The sequence below is a fragment of the Sturnira hondurensis genome, unplaced genomic scaffold (assembly GCF_014824575.4).
Source record: "Sturnira hondurensis isolate 20B ecotype Veracruz unplaced genomic scaffold, ASM1482457v3 Scaffold0001221, whole genome shotgun sequence".
NCBI classification, from domain to species: Eukaryota; Metazoa; Chordata; class Mammalia; order Chiroptera; family Phyllostomidae; genus Sturnira; species Sturnira hondurensis.
In genome coordinates this window covers 6,325,390-6,351,228 of record NW_028073852.1, presented here as the reverse complement: position 1 = coordinate 6,351,228, position 25,839 = coordinate 6,325,390, and the positions used below count along the sequence as shown (strand labels likewise).

The 25,839-nt window shown below is 57.8% G+C and overlaps 2 protein-coding genes across 9 annotated transcripts in view; both read right to left on the bottom strand.

The window, feature by feature from the left end:
* ARHGAP27 (Rho GTPase activating protein 27) overlaps positions 1–213 on the bottom strand; it is a 31,621-nt gene extending 31,408 nt beyond the window's left edge. Inside the window, exon 1 of the mRNA XM_037067072.1 lies at positions 134–213. The gene's annotated coding sequence lies outside the window, so the exon portion shown is untranslated. The remainder of the gene's footprint in view (positions 1–133) is intronic.
* A 2,658-nt stretch (positions 214–2,871) lies between these two features.
* Positions 2,872–25,839, bottom strand: part of PLEKHM1 (pleckstrin homology and RUN domain containing M1) — a 46,587-nt gene continuing 23,619 nt past the window's right edge. For 5 of the 8 annotated variants that reach the window (XM_037067014.1, XM_037067019.1, XM_037067007.1 and 2 more), the window contains 7 exons: positions 20,067–20,346; positions 16,989–17,909; positions 14,176–14,321; positions 10,641–10,834; positions 6,335–6,398; positions 5,671–5,828; positions 2,872–4,874 (listed from right to left, as the gene is read on the bottom strand). In XM_037067014.1, the coding sequence (XP_036922909.1) occupies positions 4,766–4,874; positions 5,671–5,828; positions 6,335–6,398; positions 10,641–10,834; positions 14,176–14,321; positions 16,989–17,909; positions 20,067–20,346 (1,872 nt within the window). In that variant the 3' untranslated portion in view covers positions 2,872–4,765. Of the gene's footprint in view, positions 4,875–5,670; positions 5,867–6,334; positions 6,399–10,640; positions 10,835–14,175; positions 14,322–16,703; positions 16,960–16,988; positions 17,910–20,066; positions 20,347–25,839 lie in introns of those variants that run through there. The other 3 variants (XM_037067027.1, XM_037067053.1, XM_037067061.1) reach the window with 3 other exon arrangements.

Here is a 25,839-nt window from a genome sequence, read left to right as displayed (position 1 = left end):
CGGTGTAAAGGGAGTCACTAAGCACGTTGGGCCTTGGAGGCGGGGTCAGAGCGCTGGCCAGAGCGAAGCCAACAAACCCCGGGGAGGACACCCCTTCTCGCCACCTTCCCCTGACCTTCCGCGGCTCACTCACGTCGGCAGGGCGGGACTTCGGGAGCCCATGGGCTGGATGGGCTGAGCCGGCAGATGGATGCAGGTTAGGCTCCTGCCATCTCGTCGGGCCGGTATTCAAGGGCTGGGCTGCAGGGAGTTCGGGTGGCAGGGGCTGGCAGAAGGAACAAAGAGACAGAGGCGTGCTTTGGAGGGCCGTCCCCAAGCCCCAAAGCAGCGGTGTCTGGGAGAACCGAGGGGGTGCCTGAGTCTGCCTGTGCCGGCGGGGACGCTGGAAGCCGGGCCCGGCGCTGGAGAAAGTGCGAGGGAGGAACAGGGGCGCTGAGGGCGGTGGCCGAAGGGGCGCTGGCGGGTCCCGAGCAGAAAAGGTGGAGTCCCGCCCCCGCCCCGCCCCCACCCTCTCTGGCGGGGTCAGTCGCCCACGAGCCTCCGCGTCCCACGGGCGGCAGGGCCCAGGCTCGCTGTCTTGCCGGGGCGTTCCCAGTCGTGGCGAGGCCACCTGCACTTTGAATCACGAGCTACCAGCCCTTTCCAGCCGGATCGCCCCCACCACCCGCGCCTGGCCCAACCCCCGCCTCCCCAGGCGCATTTTCGGCGCAGCTCAGCTGGGCCTGGGACAATTCGCAGCGGTGTTCCTCCCAGGGGCGCCCACCAGAACGCAGGGTCTTGGGCTGTGTGGGGAGGGACCCGGGCCTGGACTCCCTTCCCGACTCCAAGGGGGGCAGTGCGGGCAGCGGAGAGGACCTCTGGAGCGCGGGGACGGACCTGTCGCCAGGAGGTGCCCCGCCGCCTCTGCCCCGGCGACGCGAGCCGCAGCGGCGCCAAGCCTGCTTCGGCGCTGGGGCCCTGGGCCTGGGCCCCTCCATTCCCCAGATGGAGGACCACCCTTTTTTCCCGGTCCTCCGTGGGGAGGAGACCGTCCCGCGCACCATCCTCCGGGGCCCGCGCAGCTCCGGTATGAAGAGGAGCAGCAGCGCGGTGCTCCCGGGTGGGGACCCGCCGCCTGCGGCGCCCCACTGCTACCCCCACTCAGCACCCCCCACCAGGTCTGGCCCGGCTTTGGCACCTCGGGGTGTCCACTCGCTAGCCTGGCCTCCACTTGTCCCAGCAGGGCGCGCGTGGGCTCGGCGTCCGGCGCTCCCTCCTCCACCGCCCAGCTACCGCGCTGCCGGGTTTCCTGTTCAACAATATAGCGAGGGAGGCACCAGCCGAGAGCACCAGGCAGAACTTCCTCCCCGGCTGGGGCTGGGCTGCGGCCGCCAGAGACAATCCCCGGTGTCCTGGCTTCCTGTCCCCTCCGGGCTGGGCCGGCGCCTCAGGAGCCCGGACGCTGCCCCCCCCCCCCCCCCGGCATATCCCGGGATGTTGGGCCACACCTGGCTGTCTCCTGGGAGCTGGAGGTGGCAGGACAGGGACGGAGGATGAAGGGCAAGGGAGCCTTCTTGCCCACCTGGGGCCAGATTTTCCTCCAACTGCTTGACACCCCCCCCCCCGCCCCCCTGCGGCCGCCCCCCCACTTCCTCCTTGATCCTGGTTAGGGAGGAGGGCCACGCTGCAACCTGTCTCCAGGGCAAGATCGGAGCAACCTCCTGGGGCTGGGCTCAAGATCCTCATCTTATCTCTGCATCTGTTTTCTTTCCTGTAAACTGGGGACAGTAACACCTACTTCATAGGACTGTCGGGAGGATTAAATGAGATGCATTAAGAACACTGTGTTACTACTATCACATTATCATTTTTGGAACACACAATATATTGTTACAAGTATAGACACTTTTAAAATGAGAGGAGCCATCCTTCTCTTTGGGGTTGGATCAAGGTCTCCAAGGCCCCCCCCCGCCCCCCCAACCCACCCTCTTTTTGGCAGCGTGGGGAGGAGGGAAACAAGGGACCCTTCGCCGAGGGGAAAGGCGCTGCGTCCAAAGGCAAGGCTGTGCCTCTTGCCCCTGGTCCCCTGGTGGGCCCGCCTCCCCCAAGCCCTCACCCCAGGTTTCTCCTCTTTCTGGAGTTGGCCCAGGAGGGAGGTGAGGCCCCTGAAGGAAGCTGGGCTCCTGGGGATGCTGAAAGGACAGGAAACTGCAGTCCTAAATGTCAGCTTTCCAGTCCCTTTTCCCTGCAGCCCAATTCCCCTGAAAACGAATCTTTCCTTCTGTCCTCACAGTGGGCAGTGGTGGACTTTGCCCTGCGGGGGTGGCAGGGGACCCCCAGGCGTCCCCTGGGGGTCCAGAGGAAGGCCTGCAGCCAAGTGAAAGCCACTGTGAGCCCTCACACCGTGAGCCCTCGCCCTGAATCAGGGGCCTGCTCCAACAGCCTGTCCTTCCTGAGCCCCTTCTCGCTCGAGCCTGAGGTTTTGCACGTGCCAGCGACAGGGGTTGGTGCTTTGACATTTAAGGCACAGGAAACAAGCCAGGGTGGTGGAATTTCAGGCATCCATGGTGGTGGAATTTCAGGCGTCAGCCGCAGTTGTTACCTGTGAGTGTACGTTGCATAAACCCCCTGGAAGCCCCCGGAATCTGCCCCCATGGGGGCTCTGCCTCCTCAGAGCAAGGGTGGGGTGTATACCAAACCTGTCGCTTCCCCTCTTCTCCATGCCCACTGCTGGCACACCAGCCCCTGCCTGCAAATATTTGCCCCTCCTCCCACTCCCTCTCCTGTGCCCAGAGACTAGCAAGAGAGAGGGGGCCCTATCAGACTGGTAGTGCATGGCCCACAGCCTCCCCCAATCAGCGACAGATTAGGATTCAGAAGCCAGACCAGAGATTAGAAATATCAGGTCTTTACTGGAAAATCATTCAAAAATCACACAGCAGCAATTCCTTCAGTACATGGCAAAGCACTTCTCAGGGCTGGGGCCCCACGCTGCAAAGAGTTTATTGCATAAAATGACATGTTAAAAAGAGTGAGGTTCACATCAGCTTTCCATTGGAAGTGAGGGGGTAAAGGTTAGCTCATCAGAAAGCGTCAGCAGCTTTGGGTGATGGGCAGGGGGTCCGTGCTAATGCTACTGATCTCTGGGTGAGGGCGGGGTGGGCCTCACTCCTGCCGCCTCCTAGGGCACCTTCTGGAGTGTGGATGCACTCACAGGCCCCAGGAGACAGGGCCGGGTGCAGGCGGCACCGCCCACCTGGGACCTGGGGTGACCAGGCTCCCATCAGGCTGTGCCCGCGGTGGAGCACTAGCGCCACTGTGAGGGGGTGGGATGAGGGAAGGGGACCCGCTTTCCAGTTCCGGAGGCTTTGTTGCCCTGGGTACAGGTGTGTGCCTTCTTCCTCCGAGGGGACAGAGAGGCTCCGTGGCAGCCCCTCCCCCAGCTGCCTAGCACTTCCTCCGTCCTATTGCACAATTTATCCAGCTCCTCAGAGCTGGGCAGGTGACTCAGCAGCCAAACCACCCCAAGCGAGAGGTGGGAGTAGGTTCACCTCTTGGCCGGGGCAGGTGGCCATGCGAGATGATGGCCAGAGGACCCCAGGCCCGAGGGGAGCCTGCTGGGCTCAGGAGAGGTTGGGGAAGGTAGCAGAGAAATCACACCCAGATTCCCCCAAACCCCAAGGGTCTAAACATCACTTGAAAACCATTCCAGACTCCCACCCCACCCCGACCCCTTCAATGGTGACGGTGCTCCGGCGCAATTCTCCAGTCTGGCCCAGCACAGCCCTGCCCCACTGGGGCCAGTCTGGCAAAGCTGTGTTAACCCATGGCTTTGCACGCGGAGGTGAAGCACCCTGCCTGCCGAGGACCTCCTTCCTCCTGCAGGTCCCTGCACGCCCGGCAGCAGGGCTGGCACTCCTCGTGGGAGGACGGGTTGCTGCTCCGCTGTGCATGTGAGGCTCGCCCCCGGCCTGGGCTCACGGCCTTCTCTGTGGGTGCAGCCTGCCTCTGTCCCGGCAGGGGTGGGTCCTCGGGGTGTCTGTGGCAGCACCCTGCTGCGCATGCGTAGGGAAGGCGTGGGGAGTGCACGGGGTTGAGAGGCAGGCGAGACGCTGGCCCTTCCCTGGACCGAGGAAGGCGCAAAGTGCTGGCAGTGCTGGTTCTCAGTCACCCCTTCCCTTGCAGGGACCCAAGTCCAAGACAGAGAAGACTTTCCAGGTGGGCAGGGTGGGGGCGGGGAGTGAAGAGGGAGGTCATCAGGCCTGACCCTGCCCGCCTGGCCCATTTGGCACCTTGCATTGCTGCTCTGGCGGCAAGGGCTGGCTGGCCAGGCCACCCACCTGTCTGCAGACCAGGCCTGAGTGGCACCTGTGTGTTTGCTCAGGGTGAGGATGCCTGGATTTCTTGGGTGACTTGTGAGGTTAAGAATAAAAAAATAGTTTCTGTTGAAATATGAAGGGGGAAAAACCCACCTTAAAAAACTAGACCTTTTAATCAGGAATGTGAATTTGAAGATGTGTCCCAAGTCTCATCCCCAGTGTGTGAACCGCCCTGAGGGAGGCGCCACCTTAGTGCAGTCAGCTGGCGTCCCCACCTCCCTGAGCCAGAGGGGGTGCGTCATCAAGGGTTCCCTCCGGCAGGCGCGTGCTCTGGTCACATCTGGGTCTTCCTGACACGGGAGGCAGCCGTGACACCTTGAGGGAGTGCCCGGGCTCGCAGCAAACCCGGCTGGGATGGCTGAGCTGAAGCCTCACCCGAGGCCTCTGAGGGGGGGCAGGAGACTGGGTTAGGTGAGAGTGTTCTGTTCCTGGTACTTGCGCCGGCGGGCACAGCGGGGGCAGCCCTTCACCACAGCCTGGCACGTCCGGTGGAAGACGGTCTTGCATTCGCCACACCTGGGAGAAAGCAGCAAGTGCTGCCTGTAAGGACGGGTGGGAGGCCTGCCCTGGGGCTGGAGGCCAGCCAATGCTCCCGGGCAGAGCCCATAGCCGGGCGGCGTTCTGCCCACGTCCCCGGGCCCGCGGGCGCTGCTTCTCCGCCCAGTGACTAAAGATTCCTGCAGTAAAGTTCCCCCAGGGTCATGGATGGAGGCATGCTGGCACCCTCTATTTCATTTTTAAATAAATGCAGCCAAGAGTCACTGACTTCTTGCCTATGTTTGAGCCGCCGCAGTCAGGAAAACTCAGCCCTACTCTGTTCAGGGGCTGAATCTGGGCCAGGGAGCACCTCCTGAAATTGAGTTAATGTGCCCACCAGCTCAGATTGCCACTCCCATGTGGGCTGGAATGAAGGTTTGCTGGATGAATTTGTCCATTTGGAGGCTTCTGATAATGAGTGGTGACTGGGGACAAGAACGACCACAACAGGAGCAGAGGCAGCGCCAGGGCAGTCCCTCATTCGGTCCCTCCTCAACTCATTCATGGATGACAAGACTGAGGCCTAGGAAGGCACCCCCTCCCACCCCCCAGAGCCAACAGTGTCCTGTGAGGGCTTGACCTGTCCCCGAGCTGGACGGGGGTTGGCCGTGCCTGCCCAGGGCCTCAGCTGCTCTGGATGAGCTACCGCTGTGCGTCCCTGGCATAGAGGATGTGGGGTGTGCTGGTGCACAACGGCGTGGGGCCTGCCGCCCCGGAATGCCGGGGTCAGCGGTGGGCAGGGTGGGGGTGGGGAGCTGCTGGGTGTCCTCCATACCTGACTGTGGTGTCGAACTCAAAGGGGAAGATGATGTCCTGGTGGCGGCAGATCTGGCAGATGAAGCCGCGCTGGGTGCAGAGGTCACAGTGGTGGACATGCTGGGAGGCGGACTCGATCAGGGCCTTGAGGAACCCTTCGTACGTCCCTTCGGAGATCTGTTGGGCACACACAGGCCGCCGGGCCTTTTAGGGAGCTGTGCGGAGGCCAAGGTCATCTGCAAAGCGTGGCCCACTGCCACTCCTGGCGCCCTGCCTACAACACTCCTACTCTGACGGCAGTGTCACTCCACGTGGGCACGAAACCCTCCCAAACCAAGATGAGCAGCACAGGCACAGCACAGCCCAGCCCTGGTGCCCACTGGGGTAACGGGACTGACAGACAGAACCCCAGTCCACTCTTCCCTTCTGTGAGGGCAGGGGTGTCTCGAACTGTCGCCCCTGTGACTTTGGCCTTTGCCAGAGTGCCTGCTTGTTGCGGGGGGCTGGGGGCTCACTCGCTGCCCCAGGATGCAGGGACAGTGGGACGCCCGCCCTGAGGTTCTGAGAAGCCGAGGGCAGCTGTCTGGGTGAGTGAACACAGGCAACGCTGCCTCCCTCTCCACTCTGGGTCTCTCCAGGTGCAGGGTCCCCTCTAGAGAGGTCTGGGGGGGTGACTTGCTCACCTGCTGGAGGTCAGCGACACTGTACTTGTGGGGAGACTCCAAGAGATAATTCCTGTGGCTGAGCCTTCAAAGAAAAAAACACAAGGGCTCCTTAGAAGGATTTCCCAGCCTGCTGACCGGGTTTGTTTTTGTTCTCCCGGCACTGCCCACCGACCAAGCAGTAACACCTACCACCTGGATGGGGCGGTGGCAAGGAGCACAGCCCGCCACCGGGGCTGGAATCCGGGCTTCCAGGTGACTGACTTGCCATTGAGACCTGGGGCTGGTTACTTAACCGCCCTGAGCCTCAGGTTTCCTCACCTGAGAAATGGAGCTGTTTTGAGGATTAAATAATTTATTTAAAGCATTTGGCACAGTGCCTAGCACATAGTAAACAATGAATAATTACCTACCATAGTTGATAAACTTGTACTGCATAATTGCCAAGAGTAGAACTTAAATGTTCTCACCAAAAAAAAAAAAATAAATTTATGAATAACCCTGGCTGGTGTGGCTCAGTGGAGTGAGCGCCAACCTGCGAATCAAAAGGTCACTGGTTCGATTCCAGTCAGGGCACATGCCTGGGTTGCGGGCCCAGTCCCCAGTGAGGGGTGTGTGAGAAGCAACCAATTGATGTTTCTCTCCCTCTCTTTCTCCCTCCCTGACCCACTCTGAAAATAAGTAAATAAAATCTTTAAAAATATGTATGCATAAATAAATAAATGAAATAAATAAGTAAATAAGGTGATGCAAGCGTTCATTACCCAGACCGGAGGAGTCCCCTCACAATGCATCCACACAGCTCACCCTGGCGCTGCACACTTCAAATACCTTACCCTTTTATTTGTTGGTTAAATCTCAGTGAGGCTAAAACTATTTTTTAAAATTGAAAGGTATAGAAAAAATAAAACCAATGTCTATGAAAATAATGGTAAGAAAGAGGATGAGGGACACTGACGGCCGGTCCTGGGAGCAGGGGCTGAGGTGCGTGTGGGCTCACACACGCACACACTCACTCCATCCTCACAGTGGCTCCTGGGGCCCGCACTGTGAGAACAAGAGCCCCCTCTGGGAAGGCCAGGATGCGGAGGCACAGAGCTCAGAGAAGGGCTGGTGAGTGGCGGGCATCTGAATGCAGGAGCTTGCCCAAGGAGCCTGCCCAAGGAGCCTGCATCCACCCCGGGGGAGTGCCTACTTAGCTGTGGTCATCATTGCCACCCACCATCGCCCATGAGGGACAGTGCAGGGGACGGAAATGCACAGGACGTGGTTCCTGCCCCCATGTAGCCCCTGGCCTCGCTGAGGGACAGACATTCAAGCATCTGGTTTCGCTGCTATGTGAGAGGAACTGAGAGCTGCCCTAAGCACCTCGGCAGATCCCATTTCAGAGGCGGGGTGGGGAGGCGGGGAGGCGGGGAGGCGGGCAGGCAAAGGATGGGGCTCAACCACCAGCTGGGCTCCGGTTTCTGCCCGGAGAGAGAATGGCTGAGATCCTGAGGGTTACATCCTGCGGGATGGAGAGGAAACACCTGCAGACAGTCGGTCCCCTGGTACAAAGCTGGCCCGGCCGTGTGTGCTGCCAGGGTTCTGGGGATAATGCTCCAATCTGAGGAAGCTTGGAAACCTGCCCCAGGGGGCTCTGACCATCTGGGGTCGGGACGGGGCCAGGCCCTGGGGTGTCTGCAGTGGGGGCTTAGCCACAGCTCACTCCACGGCCTCAGTGATGGTCCAGGGGGAGCCCAATCTAGGCTGGAGACGGCGGGTCCCACCAGGCAGCCAGGCAGGCTACAGTGTGTTCTGCGGGGTGAGGACGCTGCTGGCCGGACGCTCAGCTCGCTATGCTGGTCTCCCTAGGAAAACCCCAGCTTTCTGGGAACAGGAAGCCCCCACTTATCACCAGGAAAACAAAGGGGGCGGGGACTGCACAGGCTGTCCCTGAGCTGGCAGGAAAGGTGGGGCTGATTTGGCTGCAGAGTCTCATCTGTCATCTGCCCTCTGCTCACAGTCACAGAAGCCTGGGGGCCCAGCCAGGTCGAGGCCCTCTGTGTGAGCGGCCGTCCCCGGGCCTGTCACACTCAGAGGCCTTACAGCGGAGGCAGGAGGAGCTCCCCTTGCTGGTGGAAGCCTGGGGCCGGGTCCTTGGAGAGAACAGGGGTCCCTCAGCCGAGACCTGCCTATTCCCTATCTGCCCTTCCTGTCCCCTCCCCTTCCGCCCCGGACGACAGTCCAGGCCACCTCACCTCCCGGCGGATTTCTACTGCTGCCACCAAACCGGGTCTTCCCTAAACGCCTGACCAGAATGCGGCAGTCTCTTGCTCAACACCCTTCAGTGGCTCCCGAGTGTTGGCGGGACAAAGCCCAACGCCTCTGGTCGGCACACAGGGCCTTCCAGGTCTGGCCCCGCAGCCACGGTCCAGTGGCACGACGTCCTTGCAGACCCTGGTGAGCCACACTCCCATCCCCCTCCACGCCACAGGCCACCCTGGCTAGGAAAGCTGAGCCCTCCCGTTGCCCCTCTTCTCCTAGTTCTCCTGAGCCCCTGCTCATGACCCACGGGACGCCACGCGTGCCCTGGCATCACTGGTCTCCTGCGTGTGAGGACAGAGTGAGAGCTGGAAGCCTGCCCAACAGTACCAAAGGCGCTGTGACGGGGAGGGGAGAGTGTCCCAACTTTCTGCCCGATTCTCTTTCCTACTGTTTGAATAGTGTCCTTGCAAAGGAGAAAAGCATTCCTTTTTTCCTTCGTGAAAAGAAATAACTCCACAAACCCTCAGCTCAGATGCCATTTCCTCCGGGAGCTGCCCCTGCCCTCAGGGCCCTGACCAGGTCAGGGGCCCTCTCTCATGACAGGCCATGCGGACCCAGGGCCCTCTGTCCCCGTCTGTGACCCTCAGACTCCAGGCCCCCTCTGTCCCTGTCTGTGACCCCAGACTCCAAGCCACCTTGCTGCCTTCACCATAGCTCGGGAAGGCCACGTGAATGTCGGGTTGACTCGCCCATTTTATGGACAAGCAAGCTGAGGCTTGGGGAGGAGAAGCAACGTCAGAGTTTCATGGCCGGAGTCTCATGGCTGGAGTCGCCATGAGCTCAGCCCGAGCTCCTGGAGGCTGGGCACGCAGCAGCAGGTGTGCGGGCCGGGGAGGAGGCGGGACTGATCCTAGTGCTCAGCACAGGTCAATAAGGGTGACAACCCAACCATCTCAGCAGGGCAGGGACAGGAGCCCCCTGCAGGCAGCTGGTCTACTCAGGTCTGCAGAGACTCTTTGACACCTGGGTCAGGTGACAAGGCCCCATGTGACCCCAGAGATCTCCCCACGCTGGTCATGGGGTCGGGGGAGGGTGGGGGGACAGACTCCGGAGCCCCCGGTCCTGGACTTTCAGAAGGCAGGGGAGTGAGTAAAGGTCCAGGCACCCAGCTGATGGCTGAGGGGGGCAGAGCCTCCCACCCAGGGAGGCAGCCTTCCAGGGTCCCTCATGACGGCCCCAGAGGGCTCTGTTCCTCCAGGCCCTGTGGGGCAGACCTCTGCCTCAGAGACCTCATGGGGCACCGGCCTGGCCCTGAGGAGCCAGGCAGGAGCGGCTCTGGGAGGACGGCAGCCGGACCGTGGAGGCCTGGCCCACTGGACAGGGCGTCTCTGCGAGGGCCCCATGGGAAGGAGTGGCTGGTGAGCTGCTCCAGGTCCTGAGTGCAGAGCAGTGCAGCCCAGCTGGGCAGCAGGCACCAGCTCCTCTGCCTGAGGCCTGTCCTCCTCAGGGTCTCGGAACAGCCCGGTCCCCCCAAGGGCCACAGCCTGGGCTGCAGCCTGGGGGCTGGGAGGTGTTCCTGACAGGCACAGGAAGAGCCTCTACGTCCAAGCCCTCACGTATATCACGGCTTCCCCCTCAAATACCTTTCCTGCTTCTCTTCTCCTCTGTAACTTATTCTTCAGGTCATGCCTTAGACGTCAGTTCCCACAGGAAGTCTTCTCTCCCTGTATCCTCCTCAAGCTAGATGCACCCCTCTCTAGAGGCGGGCGCCTCCCCCACTCTCTCCCGGCCTCAGCCCCAGCAGCGGCCTTCCCTTCAAGAGGGGAGGGCCAGGCCTACCCCCTTCTGCGTGGTGTCCCATACACCTAGCCCAGTGCTGGGCACTTAGTATGTTCCCAATAAATATTTGTTGAATGAATGAATGAATGAATGAATGAATGACTATGTGAGCCATTAAAAGCCTCTCCTAAAGCACGTGGTAATCCCAAGCCCAGTGGCCTGGGCTCTCCACCAGGCCCTGGCTTTCTCCCAGGAGGGCGCTGAGCGTGTCCCTGTGTGTGCCCGCGTCCAGGCTGCTCACCTTTTGCTTAGCTCCTTCAGGGCTCCACTCCGGCACAGGCCCAGGTAATCGCCCAGCAGCTTCAGCTGCTCCCGGCTCTGCCCGATGAGATGCATCCGCTCCTCGTGTTCGTACAGAGATGGGTTCACCAGCTGCAGGTTGATGAGCGGATGAGCCCGGATCTGCGTCAGGAACTTCTGGGCCTGTCGGCAGATCTGGGGGCGCCACCAGGCAGTGGGGGTGAGCAAGAGAGGCCACTCAGTGCATAGCCCCGGGCCAAGCACTGTGCCGCCCACTCTCTCCCTCACTGACCCTACAAGGGCCACCTTCATTCTACAGATGAAGAGACTGAGGTTCAGAGAGAGGCGGTGACTCATCAACGCCAAGATGTGAACCCAGCTGATCTGAGAAGGTGTGACCCTCACACCTCCGTGGCACCAACTGCCACCCGCTGCAGACCATGCTGGTGGGGACGCAGGAGGGGCCCTCTCCCCTGAGGCCCTCTCCCCGGGGCCTCACAGACTTTTCCCACTACTCCCTCTCCGCCCAGCCCCCATGTTCCTACCTAAAGGGAACAGGCATGTCCCCTGAGCTGATGCTGGAGCAAGAGACCGGATCTGGGTCAGGGACCGACCACAGGAAGCCACACATCAGACACAGCTTAACGAGAGGCTTCCCCACTTCCCTTGGCTCTCACCGGCAGCACCCTCAGGGCTCCCCAAGCCTCCCCAGACTCCAGCGACCAATCTCAGACTCTCCCACCTGACAGGGCATAAAGGCTCTACCCTCAGGCCCCACCCTAACGCTGAAGTCAATTATTGAGCTCCTACTGTTTGCTAGACACTGGGCTGAGGACCTTGACCACATCTTTTCTTCATCCTCATAACAACCCGAAGGGGAAGGTGCCATCGTCCCTACTCTATTGAGGAAGAAACTGAGGCTCAGAGAAGCTCGAGGCGCTTACTGGGCCCACTGCGGGAAGTGGAGACCAGGCCTAAACTGACACGAGGACTCCCTCCACACACCGGGCTGCCGCACTCACAAGCAGGGCCCTTTCTCCCGAGGTTGTCCCTTCCCTGTCACAAGAGCGGGAGAGAGGAGACACTCTCCACTGTCAACTACTGGGCGGCGGTTACGAGTCCGGCTTTCACGGCAGACTGGGGCTTGAATCCTGGTTCTACCACGTCCCAGCTGCGTGACCTGGTGAACCTGCCTTAATCCCTGCGACTCAGCTTCCTGTGTGTATAAAGGAGAAAATGAAGCACTTGTCTCCTGGGATCATTTTGAGCTTAGAGTAAAGAATAATCCAGGTAAGCTCCTGACAAGGCAGCAGCAGAGTACCCTGGTGAATGGGACTGCCACCAGACTCCGAGTGTGTGTTGCAGACCAGCTGCCCCCTGGAGGGTTGGGGATGGCACAGGGAGCTGGGGAGACTAGCCGCCCATGCTTGGGAGATGGGCCGCGGGCTGGGGAGGCTTGTGGCCTTTGGTCTACCAGCTCCACGGGCATCCCTTGCCTTCCCCAGTATGGGCAACTCCTGTCCCATTTCCCAGAGGTACCAGCCCCCGGCCAGTGGGCAGCCCCGTGGCAAAGCCCCGGCGACCTGGATCTAGCTGCTGTGCCCCAGCCCCGGCCGGGCCCTGCCCACGCCTCAGCCCCAGGCCTTGGGCGAGGCTCAGATGGAATAACACAAGGAATGTGTGCTACAAACTGCCAAGCGCCGCAGACAGGCAGGCTTTGGGCTCCTCAGGGACTGTTTCTAGCCCATGGGTGCGGAGGCGGTGGACGAAGAAAGCAGCCCCGCCCTGGCCTCACATCCTGCCAAGGGCCCGGCAGGCCTCACCCAAGTGGGTCAACCTGAGTGGTCACGGTGAGCAATGAGGCCCCTAACCTGTGAGCCGGCCACTGTCTAGTTTGCATTTCCCAATCTCAGATATGCCGAGAAGAGCACTGTAATTTTCTGGCTGGAAGGAGGAAGTGGTACAAGAATTACAGCAACGAATGAGGAGGTGGCCCAGTGGAAGCACCGGGTGCTGTGAACGCCGAGCGCTCTGTGGCCAAAGGGTCCTTTGCATCTGTGGTGATTTTGAGGTTTGATTTTCTCCATGCTGTTAGTCAAATACTTGACGCTGAGGGTAAGGGTGGGGATGATGTAACCAACAAAAAAATCCAAAGTGAAGCTGACGTCTTTGGGATTCCTGTCCCCAGCGGGGCAGAGGCTGGGTTGGCATGGACCCTGAGGGTCACGTTCCCTGCACTTTGATAAGAGAACAAGGGGCAGAAGGTGGGACGTGCCCCAGGAGAGGGGACGGGTGCTGATGGCAGGCACCTCTGAAGTGCCTGGAGGGCACTGTCCCCTTCGGTCCTCACACAAGCCTGAAACAGGCAGTTGTTAACCCCCCTTTCCAGATGAGGGAGCAGAAATTAAATCATTTGCTCCCGGTAACATGGCCAGAAAAGTGGGTAAACTCAGCTGGAGAAGAGGAAACCTGAATGATCGTAGAGTGCATCTCAGTCAGAAGTGTTCGGTGGACACAAGTACTGAAGACATAATAGTAAGTGAACACAGCATGTTAAAAGCAGGAAGAGTCCAGCATAGCCCAATTTTTATAGAAGCAGATGTGTATGCAAATATAACATGTGCATGGCACTGACTCTAGCGGGAAGTAACCTCACACGCCGATCTGATCAAATACTGTCCAGGCAGGCCACCGTGGGTAGCCACGTCCCAGGCCCGTAACTTCTTTAGCGAAAGGTTTACCTTGGCCTTAAGCAAGACCTGTCTCCTATGCCTGTGCATCCGGGTGAACACACCTTTGGAACGCCTCTCTCCACCAGACCCCTGCACCTACAGAGTGACCACCCTCGAGCGCACACAGTCAACTGTCCTGTCGTCCAATCCCAGCCTTGCTTTCTCCCACCTTCAGGTCATCTTCATTCCAGTCCCTCTTCAATTCCGGTGTGTAAAAGAAAGTGCAAAACTGTCTTGCTTCCCAGTCACTGCCATTTGTTTTTTACATCAACAGAAAAGGCCGACGGCTCCAAGGGGAAGCGCAACTGGCTGGCCAGCCCATGCATCCATCCACCCACCCATCCATCCACCCATCTACCCATCCATCCACCCACCCATCCACCCACCCATCCACCCACCCATCCATCCATCCACCCATCCACCCATCAATCCATCCATACTTTCATACACCCACCCATCCATAACCATCCATGTACCCACCCCCATCCACTCACTCATCCATCCATCCATCCAACTATCTAGTTGCTGGTGCCTGAAGCAGTTTTGTCTGTAGCTGTGGGAAGAGCATCCTTGGACTCCCGCCCGAGGACCAAGGCAGGCCCTGAAAGAGCTCCGCGCAGGGGCCACAGGAAAGCACCGAGTTTTTTCTTGGTCAACCGCCCCCTCCCCCACCGCGAACCAGTGACCCTACTTTCCCCAGAGGCTCACTCCTCCCAGCAGAGGACAGCAGCAGAGGAGTGACCACTTCGCTGCCATTCAGCAGCCCATTCACCGCGGCCACAGTGGGCCGGGCTCGAGACTCACCGGGCGCTTGGTGAGGTCCCAGTTGTGGATGAGCCTGGCTGGAATCACTGCGGCATCGTCTTGGTGGCAGAAGTCACAGTAATAGAGGCCAGAGAAGGCACAGAGCTTGGGTCGAACAAACGAGAAGCCGATCTGCCGGGAGCAGCCTGGGGAGAGTGAGCAGATGGGGCAGAGTGAGCAGCGGTGCGGCACAGTCCGCTCCCGAGTAACTCAGAGGAAGCTACTAAGGCGGAAGGGCCTGCTATTTAAGAAAAGTATAAAGGTTGGGGGAAAAAAAGAGTACGAGGGTGAGAACCACCGCCAGTCAGAATCAACCCCATTAATTAATCCTCATGAGAATTCAAAGTTGGGATTTGTTGGTTCTGGAGCCTGTGCTCCGAGTCTCCACTGTGTGCTGGCCAGTGCTGACCTCCTCCTGGCCTGTCCGTCCACTGGGGCCCAGACAAGGAAGCAAAAGGGAGGACCTTGGCCAGCAGGGCAGGAGCTGGGGACATGGGGCAGTCCGGACGCTGCCTGGGGCTAGCCTGAAGCCAGAGCTGCTGGAGACCTCAGGGCAGCAGCATGGGGCCCAGCTGCAGCCCCTCAGTGGGGGGTGCCCCCAGGGGGGGAGCAGAGGGAGTGGGAGCCAGTGTGCCCTGGGCAAAGCGAGGGCCTGGCTCTGGTCCTGAGCAGTGCGCAGCCTCCCTCACACGGGGCCAGGGGACAGAGTCCCCCCGGCCTCAGCACTAGAAAGGCCACCCCTCTGCTTACCCGTTACCTCGTCCTGACCCTCACCAAGCTTTTGCCAGGTTTCATTTGGTATCTGTACAATTCGGCTACTACTGGTTATTCTGTGGGGCTATTACAAAGTTTAAATGTGACCAGTTTTGAAAGTGGCCCACAAACTATGAAGAACAAGCTGAACGGCAGTGATTGGTGCCTGCCTGGCCCCGGAGCTGTGCTTACAAGTGGAGAGGAAGCCCAGGCTCCCCGGTTCCAGGCTGGCCCACAGGTGGGTGGCAGGGACAGCGAGAGCCGCCCCTTCCACCTGGGCCAGCATCCATCCACACCCACAAGTGCAAACTGCCTCGCCAGGTGGGCGGGCTGGTGGGGGAGTTGAGGCTTGAAGAGGTTTTCTGCAGGAAGCTCTGCCCTGTCTAGCTTCTCCCACCCTCCAGGGTACTGACCACAGACCACTTCCTCCCAGACACCTGAGGCAGGCTGTCCCCTCCAGTCCCACCAGCCCCACCCCGACGGGACCGCTCCTACACCACTTGCAGCCGAGGCCGTCGCTTGGGCGCTCTGCCGCAGGCAAGCTTCGCACAGCTCACCGGGAGGACCAGGGTGATGGGAGTGGCTGGTTCCACTGAGGGGGAGAGCTAAAGATGGAACCTGAGCCGTGGAGTATCAGGCAGCCTTGAAAACAAGGGAGAAGAGGCCGACGGGGACCTGTGGAGAGCACAGGCTCTGGGACCAACGTGGTCCTCACCTGGCTCCACCACTTACCACCTGTGCGGACCTGGGACAGGTTCTTACCAGCCCTGTGACTCAGTTTCCTCAGCTACGGACAAGATAAGACTAGCAGCGATCCCTGCAGGGTGGGTGTGAGGATTAAATGAGACGATCCAGACTTGAGAAGCATCTGGCCCAGCACCCGGCAGAGGTAGACCAGATGATGACAATGACAAAGAAGATGGACTGACTTGGAATAATGTCCACAATGTATCTTTAACTAGGAAAAATCCAAGTTGCAGAACAATATACAGACTGCTATGTTGTCCAACATGGTGGTCACAAGACACAGTGCCCTTTAAAATTTAAATCAACTTCAGCCCTGGCTGGTGTGGCTCAGTGGACTGAGCACCGGCCTGCGAACCGAAAGGTCTCCAGTTCTATTCCCAGTCAGGGCACACTCCTGGGTTGTGGGCCAGGTCCCCAGTAGGGGGCACAAGAGAGGCAACCATACACTGATGTTTCTCTTTCTCCCTCCCTTCCCCTCTCTCTAAAAATAAATAACTAAAAATAAATAAATTAAAAAAAATTTAAATCAACTTCAATTAAATGAAAAAAATCCGCTCTTTGGTCACATCTTACAGACCTGTGGCCACATGTGGCTTGTAGCCAGTGAATCGGTCAGCAGAAATCTACGACCTTTCCATCAACACAGAAAGTTGTACTGCACAGTGCTGAGTAGCACGAGACTATTTTTGTAATAAAAATAAACAACAACTGTGTGCACTTGCAAGAACAGGCAGAAGTTCGTGAGAGGGTACCATGCCCCTGCTCCCAAATAACACGATCATGCGGTTTTATGGCGACGAAGGGAGTGGAGCGCCCGGCTCCCCGGAACTCCCCTGGGTGCTGGGAGGAGCAGATGCTCTTTGCTCCAACAGCTGCAAACAGCCTCACTGGCTGCAACAGCCCAGGAGTGGGATGGGGCCACTCACGGAGGGACAGGGAGGGGTGCAGAGCCTCAAACAGGACCCCCCCCCGCCCCCGAGATGAAGGGAGGCTGAGGGGCTGGGGGTGGTGGGAGGGTGAGTCGGCACCTGCACAGAAGCAGCCCTGGGAATCCAGGCCCTTCTCCGTGGGGATGGCCACCAGGTACTGCAGCAGGAAACCGTTCTCCCCCGTGGCGAACTTCAGCACCTCCTGGCAGCTTTCATCCAGACTCCCGCCCAGCGTCACCGCCTCCTCGGCTGTCTCCAAGTAGGACGCCAGGACCTGGCGCACCAGATCCCTCCAGGAGGCGGCCTCCTCCGCTGTGCTGGCCTGCAGCTTCAGAACAGCCTTGGCCGTGATGATTTTGAAGAAGGATGGNGGTGAGTCGGCACCTGCACAGAAGCAGCCCTGGGAGTCCAGGCCCTTCTCCGTGGGGATGGCCACCAGGTACTGCAGCAGGAAGCCGTTCTCCCCCGTGGCGAACTTCAGCACCTCCTGGCAGCTTTCATCCAGACTCCCGCCCAGCGTCACCGCCTCCTCGGCTGTCTCCAAGTAGGACGCCAGGACCTGGCGCACCAGATCCCTCCAGGAGGCAGCCTCCTCCGCTGTGCTGGCCTGCAGCTTCAGAACAGCCTTGGCCGTGATGATTTTGAAGAAGGATGGGCCCCCGAGGCTCGTGTCTGGCAGGATGTCTCGTATGGTCTCAACTCCGTGGCTGTCACTCAACATCTTGTCATTGTTCCTCACTCGAAAGCATTTCAAGGACTCCAAGGACAGGGAAAAAATGTAGGGTGTCCAGGTCCTGTCTGTGTACAAGTACAAGAGGGATTCTTTGATAGCGTCTGGCTCAGGCACTTGGGCAGAGGACCAATCGAACTGCGTGCCCTGGAGGGTTTCGGGCTCCTCCAGCGTGTCCGAGTGGGAGGGGAGGCCGCCCTGGGGGCTGTCGGGGAGGCCGTCGGCCTGCTCTGGGTACTGGACGTTCACCCACTCGTCCTCCTGCTGGGGCCGGCACTTCTGCAGGGCCTCCCGCACCCGATCCAGCCAGTCCTCGGCCTCGTCCTGGGAGGAGGCCCGCAGGGTCAGCTTCTTGCCAGAGAAGACCAGCTCGAAGCGGCCGTCGCTGTGGGCCGGCCCCACAGACTCACAGCGCAGCAGCGAGCAGTTCTCCACACAGGTGCGCTCCTCGCCATTCAGGTAGAGGCGGAACTCCAGCGGGGAGAGCTCACAGAAGAGCTCCTTCCAGATGCCCATTGCCCCCCGCCGCTCCACGGTGCCCAGCTTCATGAGACCCCGGAACGGGTTGGACAGTCCTGGAGGCGGAAAGAGGCACTTTAGACAATGGGCCTGTCCCTTTACCACCTAAAGACAAAGCCTGTGGAGCCCTTTGTCCTGAGGGTGCAGACAAAGTGACCGTCACTGGGACACAAGCCAGGCACTTTCGCTCAGAGGGACACAGCAGCCACTGCGGGGTGTCAGGCAGAGGGGCATGATCTGACATATTCTAAATGCGGGGAGTCATCCTGGCTCCAGGTTGAAGGACTACAGGGGGACAAAGACCAGTTAGGAGACTGCTGTGATAACCCAGGCCAGGGCCCTGGCTGGTGTGGCTCAGCAGATTGAGTACCAGCCTGTGAACCAAAGGGTTGCTGGTTCGAGTCCCAGTCAGGGCACATGCCTGGGTTGTGGGCCAAGTTCACACAACCCAAGTGCTTGACAGGCAACGATACATTGCTGTTTTTCTTCCTCTCATTCTCTCTTCCTTCCCCTCTCTAAAAATAAATAAATAAAATCTAAAAAAAAAAACAAACACCCAACAACAACAACAAACAAACTGGGCCAGGGATGTTAGTGAACCCATGAGGCGGTGGAGGTGGTGAGAAGTGGAAGATTCTGCAGGTGCAACAGGATTTGCCGGTGGATTTGATGTGTGGTGCGAAACGAGGAAGGTCAAGGACAACTCCCAAGGTTTTTAGCCCCGGCATCTGGGAGGACGAAGTTGGCCATTTTATGACACGAGGAACATGAGCAGAGAAGCAGGTGTGGAACGGGAGAATCAGGAAGTCCTTTTTGGACATGTCACCTTAGAGAAGCCTGCTAGACAAGCGTGGAGCAGATGGAGATCTGAATGTGAAGTTCACAGTCAAGGTTCACAGATAAGAACCAGGGAGTTGCTGGCATTAAGTCCTTGAGAGTGGGTGTCAGCAGAGGAGAGGACCTGGAACTGAGCACTGGAGCGCAGCGAATGACCCACGGAGCTCGCCCCTGCTCCTCCCTCCCTTGCATCTCCTCGAATGTCCCCTGATCTGCGGGGCCATCCCACACGAAACACTGCACTGCAGCCAGCACTCCCCGACCTGTTCCCCACAGCAATCATGACCGCCTGCCCATACCACAGGCCTGCTTGATTTTCTTACTTCCTGTTGCTCCCACCAGAACGTAAGTCCCATGAAGCCAGGGACCTTGCTTTCTCTCCTGCTGTGTCCTAGCACCTCGAGCAGTGCCTGACACATCACAGGTGCTCAGTTAATATTTGCTGAATGAGTGAGTACGTGCCCATACACCTCACAGGGCTCAGTGCTCCCTGCTCCCAGGGGTCTGCCACCAGAGGGCACACAATTCCCCCTCTCCCAGGACCACTGCGGAGGGTCTTACTCCTCAGGGAACCTGATGACCCAGGCACAAAGCACGCCTTCTCCAGCACGGTTACAACCATATCCGCTGGCTGGCAGAAAAACCTAAAAGCAGCCAGCATGGAGACCAGGGCTGTACCCACACTCCCCATGCCAGGGCCCCAGGAACCTGGCCAGAGTTCTCGGCTGGGCCACTGCAAACAGAAAATGAGAGAAAGAGCTTGGTCTAGAGCACACTTGTTTGTTTGATTGGAAGAGGAAGTTCATTTATGAGAGTTACAGAAAATTAAGTTATGGTTATTGGGTGCATTCTGGACTTCACGGGGCAGGGCAGGAGGGGGGTGGGTCGAGCTGGCCTCAGTGCAAGCGGCACACGGAGGCCACTGAACTGATCTGATAAAGCCCCCAGAACTGTGAAACGAGCCATCTGAGACAGAGGCCGTGGGAAAAAGCACCTGAACCTCAGGGGCCTCCGAGAGGCAGGGTTTGCTCTGGGCCCCAGACAGAATCAAGAGTTCTGTAGAGTGAGATTTGCAGGGTAGTTTCAGGGAGGGTATTTCCCACTTCAATATAAGTAACAGTAGTTTCGCACTCTGTAGGCAACTGGGGACATTACTTTTCAAGGTTGTGTAAGAAAATATGGTACCTTCCCTGCAATGCTTTCTTGAATGACTCAGTAAGGGTGGCTCCTTTTCACATTCTGGGATGAGGGTTTTCTGGTGAGAAGACACCCCCCAGGCGGTAAGGGAAGAGAGGTAAGGGAAGAGAGGACTTCGGAGCTGCTTTCTGAAAGGCAGACCCCGCAGGGAGGCTGCCCGGAGCCCCGCGACCACCTACCCATCTGCCTGCGGTGCACCACCCGGAAGACCTTGGGCTCCCGCGCCGCGGCGGCCTTGCTCTTCCTGCGTCCCAGGGAAGGCGCGCAAGCTTCGTCTAAGGCCCCCATGGAGGAGCTCTTTCTTGGCCCTTGAGTAAAATGCCCGAGGAACCCAGGCCTGGACTCTGGAGTCCCTCCGGAAGAAGCCACGGAGCGATCGGAAGGACTGGAAGGACTCCCTGGGGGTCGTTCCTGGGGGGGCCGGTAGAAGTCATCTTCCGAGATCCAGCTCTTGCCTTTCTATTAGGAAAGAAGTAAAGACATAGGCCACTTTTAAAGTTGTTTTTTTCAACGTCTTCATTGAGATATTTGCAGAGTTGGGCAACCGTTACCCCTGAGTGGAGAACACTCGTGTTACTCACAAGGCAACTCCGTTCCCATCACCCATCACTCCCCATTTCCCCTCAGCCACTTCAGTTCCGGGCAACCAATCACGTACTTTCTGTTTCCACAGGTTTCCCATTTTGGACATTTCATATAAATAAAATCTTACAACATACAGCCATTTTTAACTGGCTTCTTTCCCCTTAGCATAATACAATGTTTTCGAGGTTCGTCCATGTTGTAGCACGTATGTGCCTCATTCCTTTTCATCACCAAATAATATTCTAACTGACGAATGGACCGCGTTTTGTTTACCCCCCCATCAGCTGATGGACACCTGGGTTTTTCCTGCTCTTTGGCAATTACGAATAAGGCTACCATGAACATTCATGCGCAAATTTTTATGTGGATGTGTTCTCTACTCTCTTGGCTGTACACCCAGGAGTGAAATAAATGGTAACTAAGGCTAACTTTTTGAGGCACTGCCGAACTGTTTTTCCTAAGTGGCTGTACCGTTTTACATTCCCACCAGCCACGTACAAGGGTTTCAGTTTCTCCAAGGCCTCCCCAGCATTTGTTATTGTGTGTGTGTGTGTGTGTGTGTGTGTGTGACTACAGCCATCCTGTGGCTGTGATTCCCTTGTCTGTAATGTCTGATGACCCCAAGCATCTTCTCGTGGGTTTCCTGGTCCCCTGAACGTCTTCTTTGGAGAAGAGTGTGGAGCCAATTCTTCCCTGAACCGCAGAAGTAACCAACCCTGCCAACGTCTGGATTTTGGACTTCTAGCAGAGAACGCATTCCTGTTGTTCAAGGCCATCCTATTTACAGGACTGTTACAGACGCCCTAGAAAGCAAATATAATTTGCAAATAATTTCTCCAATTCTATAGGCTGTCTTCTCACTTTCTTGATGGCACCCCTTGAGGCACAAAATTTTTAAATTTTGATGAAGTCCAATTCCTGTTTTTTTCCCCCCTCTGTGCTTTTGGTGTTATATCTAAGGAACCGATGCCTAACCAAAGGCCACGAAGATTAATTTACTCCTGTGTTTTCTGCTAAGAGCTTTATAGTTTTAACGCTCCGAATTAGGTCTATGATCTATTTTGAGTTGATTTTGTGTATGGTGTGAGGAATGGGTCAACCTTTATTCTCTTCTTTGTGGATATCCAGCTTCCAGCATCACTTGTCTAAGGGATGTAGATGTTTCAGGTCCTGCTTATCGGGTTCGAGATAAGGTGAGCAGGACCCAGAGTCCTGACTGGCCACCCCGCCTCTGCTCCCCACTGCAGAGCAGGTGCCCGAGGCCCGGACAGCCAGGCCCTTCCCATCCCGAGGCTCTCTCTCTGAGTCTGAAATCGCTCACTGGCTGTGGGACGTGGAGCGGGTCTGGAGCTGGGGGCTCGTGGGAAGGGATTCTACCTCCTTTCTCCCCTGCTATTTCAAGCACTCCCGGCCTTTCTGTGCCTAAGTGTGTAAGAGCAGAGGCAAGGAAGCTGGCCGGGCCACCGGACACGGCTGTCTACACAGAGGAAATGAGTCATGCGAGGGGTGGGACCGGCCCTCGTGTGACTCAACCTGATGTTGCTATTTCCTACCCTTAAATCAGGACTGCCCCCCTGCTCCCACAGAGAGGGAAGGGGAGCAGGGCCGGGGCTTCCCCAGAGGCTTGGTTTAGACAAGCTAGTTCATTCAGTGCCGTAAGACACCTTCAGCCAACAGGGAGAGCTCTGAGTCAGGCGCTTGGCCGAGGGGCTCACAGAGCGAGGCTTCCCCGACTTCCTCCGAAAACCCGCAGCCCTGGCAGCTGCTTCCTTCTGCCGGTGGCAGGACAATGTCAGTGAGGGTGGCTGCAGGGGACCATTGACAAGACAGGATTCTGGACAAAGCCTGACGACGCTGTCTAGACTCAGGGGACTCCCTGAGGAAGATAGGCAGCAGCAACCTCCTGGCGGTCTGCGCCGCCTCACTCAGCCTGGCACGCACACCTGGGGGGTCTGTGGCCTCCCAGCCCCTGCTAATGGCCCTAATGGGATCACTGTGCACCGAGACTCAGCTCAGGGGTCATCTACGTACAGTGGCCACCAACCTTTTTGCCACCAGGGACTGGTTTTGTGGAAGACAATTTTTCCACGGAGGTGGGGGGAAGGGCGGGGGAGGAGAAATGGGAGGTGGAGCTCAGGCAGTGATGAGAGCAAAGCTTTGTGGGCTCGCCCACCGCTCACCTGTTGTTGTGCAGCCGGGTCCCTAACATGGCACGGACTGGTACCAGTCTGCCACCTGGGGACTGGGGACCCCTGATCTACTACCTCCTCCCAGAGGCTTTCCTTCTTCACCCCGCCCCGCCCACCCTCCTCCCACTGTGCAGCTGGGCTCCCGGGGCATCCCAGTCTGACTCTCATCCCAGGACCGACGCTGTTCCGTGCAGAGTCAGAACAGATGAAAGCATAGGTCTTGACTTTCCAAACATCTTTAACGTAAAACGACAAGGGTGGGGTGAGGGAACGGGAAGGAAGGAGGCGCATGTGCATTCTGAGATGGTGCACAGTCCCTGGGGAGGGTGCCTCTGTCCACGGCAGCGGGTGCGGGGGGCCACTGGGGAAGGGGCAGCCGTGCTCCAAGGACCACAGGTTGGCCACCAGGAAATAGTACTCTAAGGAAAACCTTCTGTGACCTTAAGCACTGGAGAAAAACAGCGGGGACACTGGGTCCTTAGAGCTTCTACACACAGGCCTGGACCCAGCCCCGCGACTGTGCCCTGCGGCTGTGCCTTGCACCAGGGCCCCTGGTTCCAAAGCAAAGATGGAGGTGGGGGAAAGCGGAGTGCACCACGGTCTCCCTTCTCACGCCCCTTTCATTACCACCTTCCCACGACCTCCTGCTCTCCCGGGTGCCCACATCTGGCCAGTTCCCTGCCCCTGAATCACCACTGGCCAAGGATCTTGGTCAGAGCAGCACCTGCCACCAGGGACCCAAGACAGAGGAATGCCACCTGGAGGTACTAAAGGCACTGGGACGCTTTACACAACAGCTAACCCGAGAGGAGTCTGGCCCCGGAGTGAGACACCATGTCTCCGGACAGCCATCAGAAAAGCATGTCTTGCCCGGCCTGGAGGAGGGAAGTGTGTGCTGTAGGGGGCTGGCCCGGGAGGGCAGTGACTGGGGCCAGCTCCCAGACTTCAGACTCCCTTCTGCAAACCAGGCTGAGCGACTGCCCCACGCCGCCCCACGCCCCGCGCCTTTCCTTCCCATACCTCCCACAGTGCAATCACGGTATCTAACCTGGCGTCTGTGCCCAAAGAGCAGGGCCCTTTTCTGTCTGTCCCATCCCTGTACCAAGCATTGTTGCTTCAAACTGAATGAATTATTTAAAATTTTAAAGGAAGACTGAATGGTGCTTGGCATTAGAAAACTTGACCGTGAACTCCCCTCCCAAAGTGGTAAATAAATAGCAGTGACTCAGCAACAGGAGCACAGGAAGCTGAGGACCACAGAGGCAGCACACTGGGCAAAGCCCCACCCTGTGCAAAGGCATGGAGCCCACCGGGCCGGTGACGGCGGGCAGCCACACAGTGGCGCCTGGAGACCACCCAGTGGAGCAATGAACGGGCCCACAGCTCCCCTGGGGACGTGGGCGTCTGTTCGAGGAGCTCACACCTGACTCAGCAGCAGAGGGGACTTGGAGTCCACGTTACCCAAGCAACCCTGTGGCAGCCAGACCCCCATGAGGCCCGCAGGGGGCGGAGTCTGCCCTGGCCAGGCCCACCGGCCCACCCCTGAGCTTGGTGGTGCGCTTCTCAGGGTAAACTTACGAGCTGGCATTTCAAGAGTCTCCAGAGAGTTCGAGAACTATATTACTGATACCACTCTCTCCCAGGTACAGTGCTTGGAGCTGACAACACAGAAGTTAAGAGACAGGGTCTTTCATGTCATGGAGCCAATATTCTAGTCAGGAAGACAGAAAATAAACAAGCAGACAAGGAGAGAGATACTGCGATTTCACAGCGATGAGAGTTACAAAGTGAGGCTGGTAAATGGGAAGGAGAGTGGCAGTTGCTTTGAAGTCAGGTGGGAGGGGTCAGCTGGGACGACAGTGCGGAGAAGGAGTGAGTCAGATGAGGGTCCCGGCAGAGGGCACAAACGTGGAAATGCCTGGGGCTGGAAGGAACTTGCTCCGTCAGGAGCTGCAAGAAGGCCAGGGGGTCAGAAGCTGGTGAGCAGAAAGGGCAGTGCTGACGTACCACTGATGTGAGGACAACTTAGCACAAACACCATCAGAAAACTTCTCGGCAGTGTGTACTAAAACATATGCCTACCCAATGACCTAGTTATTCCACTGCTAAATATATACCCACAGAAACAGGACATAGGGCCCTGGCCGGGGAGCCCAGTGGGTTAGAGCATCATCCCGATACGCCAAGGTTGTGGGTTCGATCCCTGGTCAGGGAGGGTACAAGAATCAACCAGTCCATGCATCAATAAGTGGAACAGCAAGCCAATGCTTCTCTCTCTAAAAATCAATAAATTAAAAATCATAGTTAAAAAAAATGAGTAAATGGGTTCACTGAAAGGCAAGTACAAGGTTGTACACTGCAGCTTTCTTTTTTTTTTTTAATATTTTATTTATTTATCTTTAGAGGGGAAGGGAAGAAGAGAGGAAGGAAACATCAATGTATGGTTGCTTCTGGTGCATCCCCTGCAGGGAACTGGCCCCTGCCGGAAACTGGCCTGCAACCCAAGCATGTGCCCTGACTGGGAATCGAACCGCGATCATCTGGTTCGCAGGCCCGAGCTCAGTCCACTGAGCTACACCAGCCAGGGCCTACACTGCAGCTTTCTTCATGATAGCCCCAAACCTGGACACAACTCACAAATGTCTGTGAGTGGGAGCAATGGAGGAACAAATCCCAGTATATTCTTACTCTAATAAAATACTACAGAGCAATGGAAAAGACCAAGCTATAGCCCCATGCTGTATGTACAGTCTGTGAATCTCAGATACAATTTTCAGTGAAAGAAGCAAATGAGTAGATATTGTAGGACTCCATTTATATCACGTTCAATGACAGGAAGAATGAACCTCTGGTTTCCTCTGATGGGCTGGAGAGTCTCTGCACCTCGATCTGGGGGGCGGCCACAGAGTGCACGTCACGTGGGATTACTGGCTGAGGTGCGCCCGGGGAGCAGGGTGGTGCACCTGGGGAGCGGGGTGGTGCGCCCGGGGAGCTGGGCGCTTGAGATGCATCACATCTCGGAACTTTTTAAAAGGGGGAAGTAAGAGTCTTGTCGACAAATAGTGCTGCTCCAACTGGCTATGCAAATGAGTGCAGTAGGGCCTCATCCTTATACCATATACAAAAATTAAGTCAAAATGGATCCAGGATCTAAATGCATGAACTAAGAACAACAATA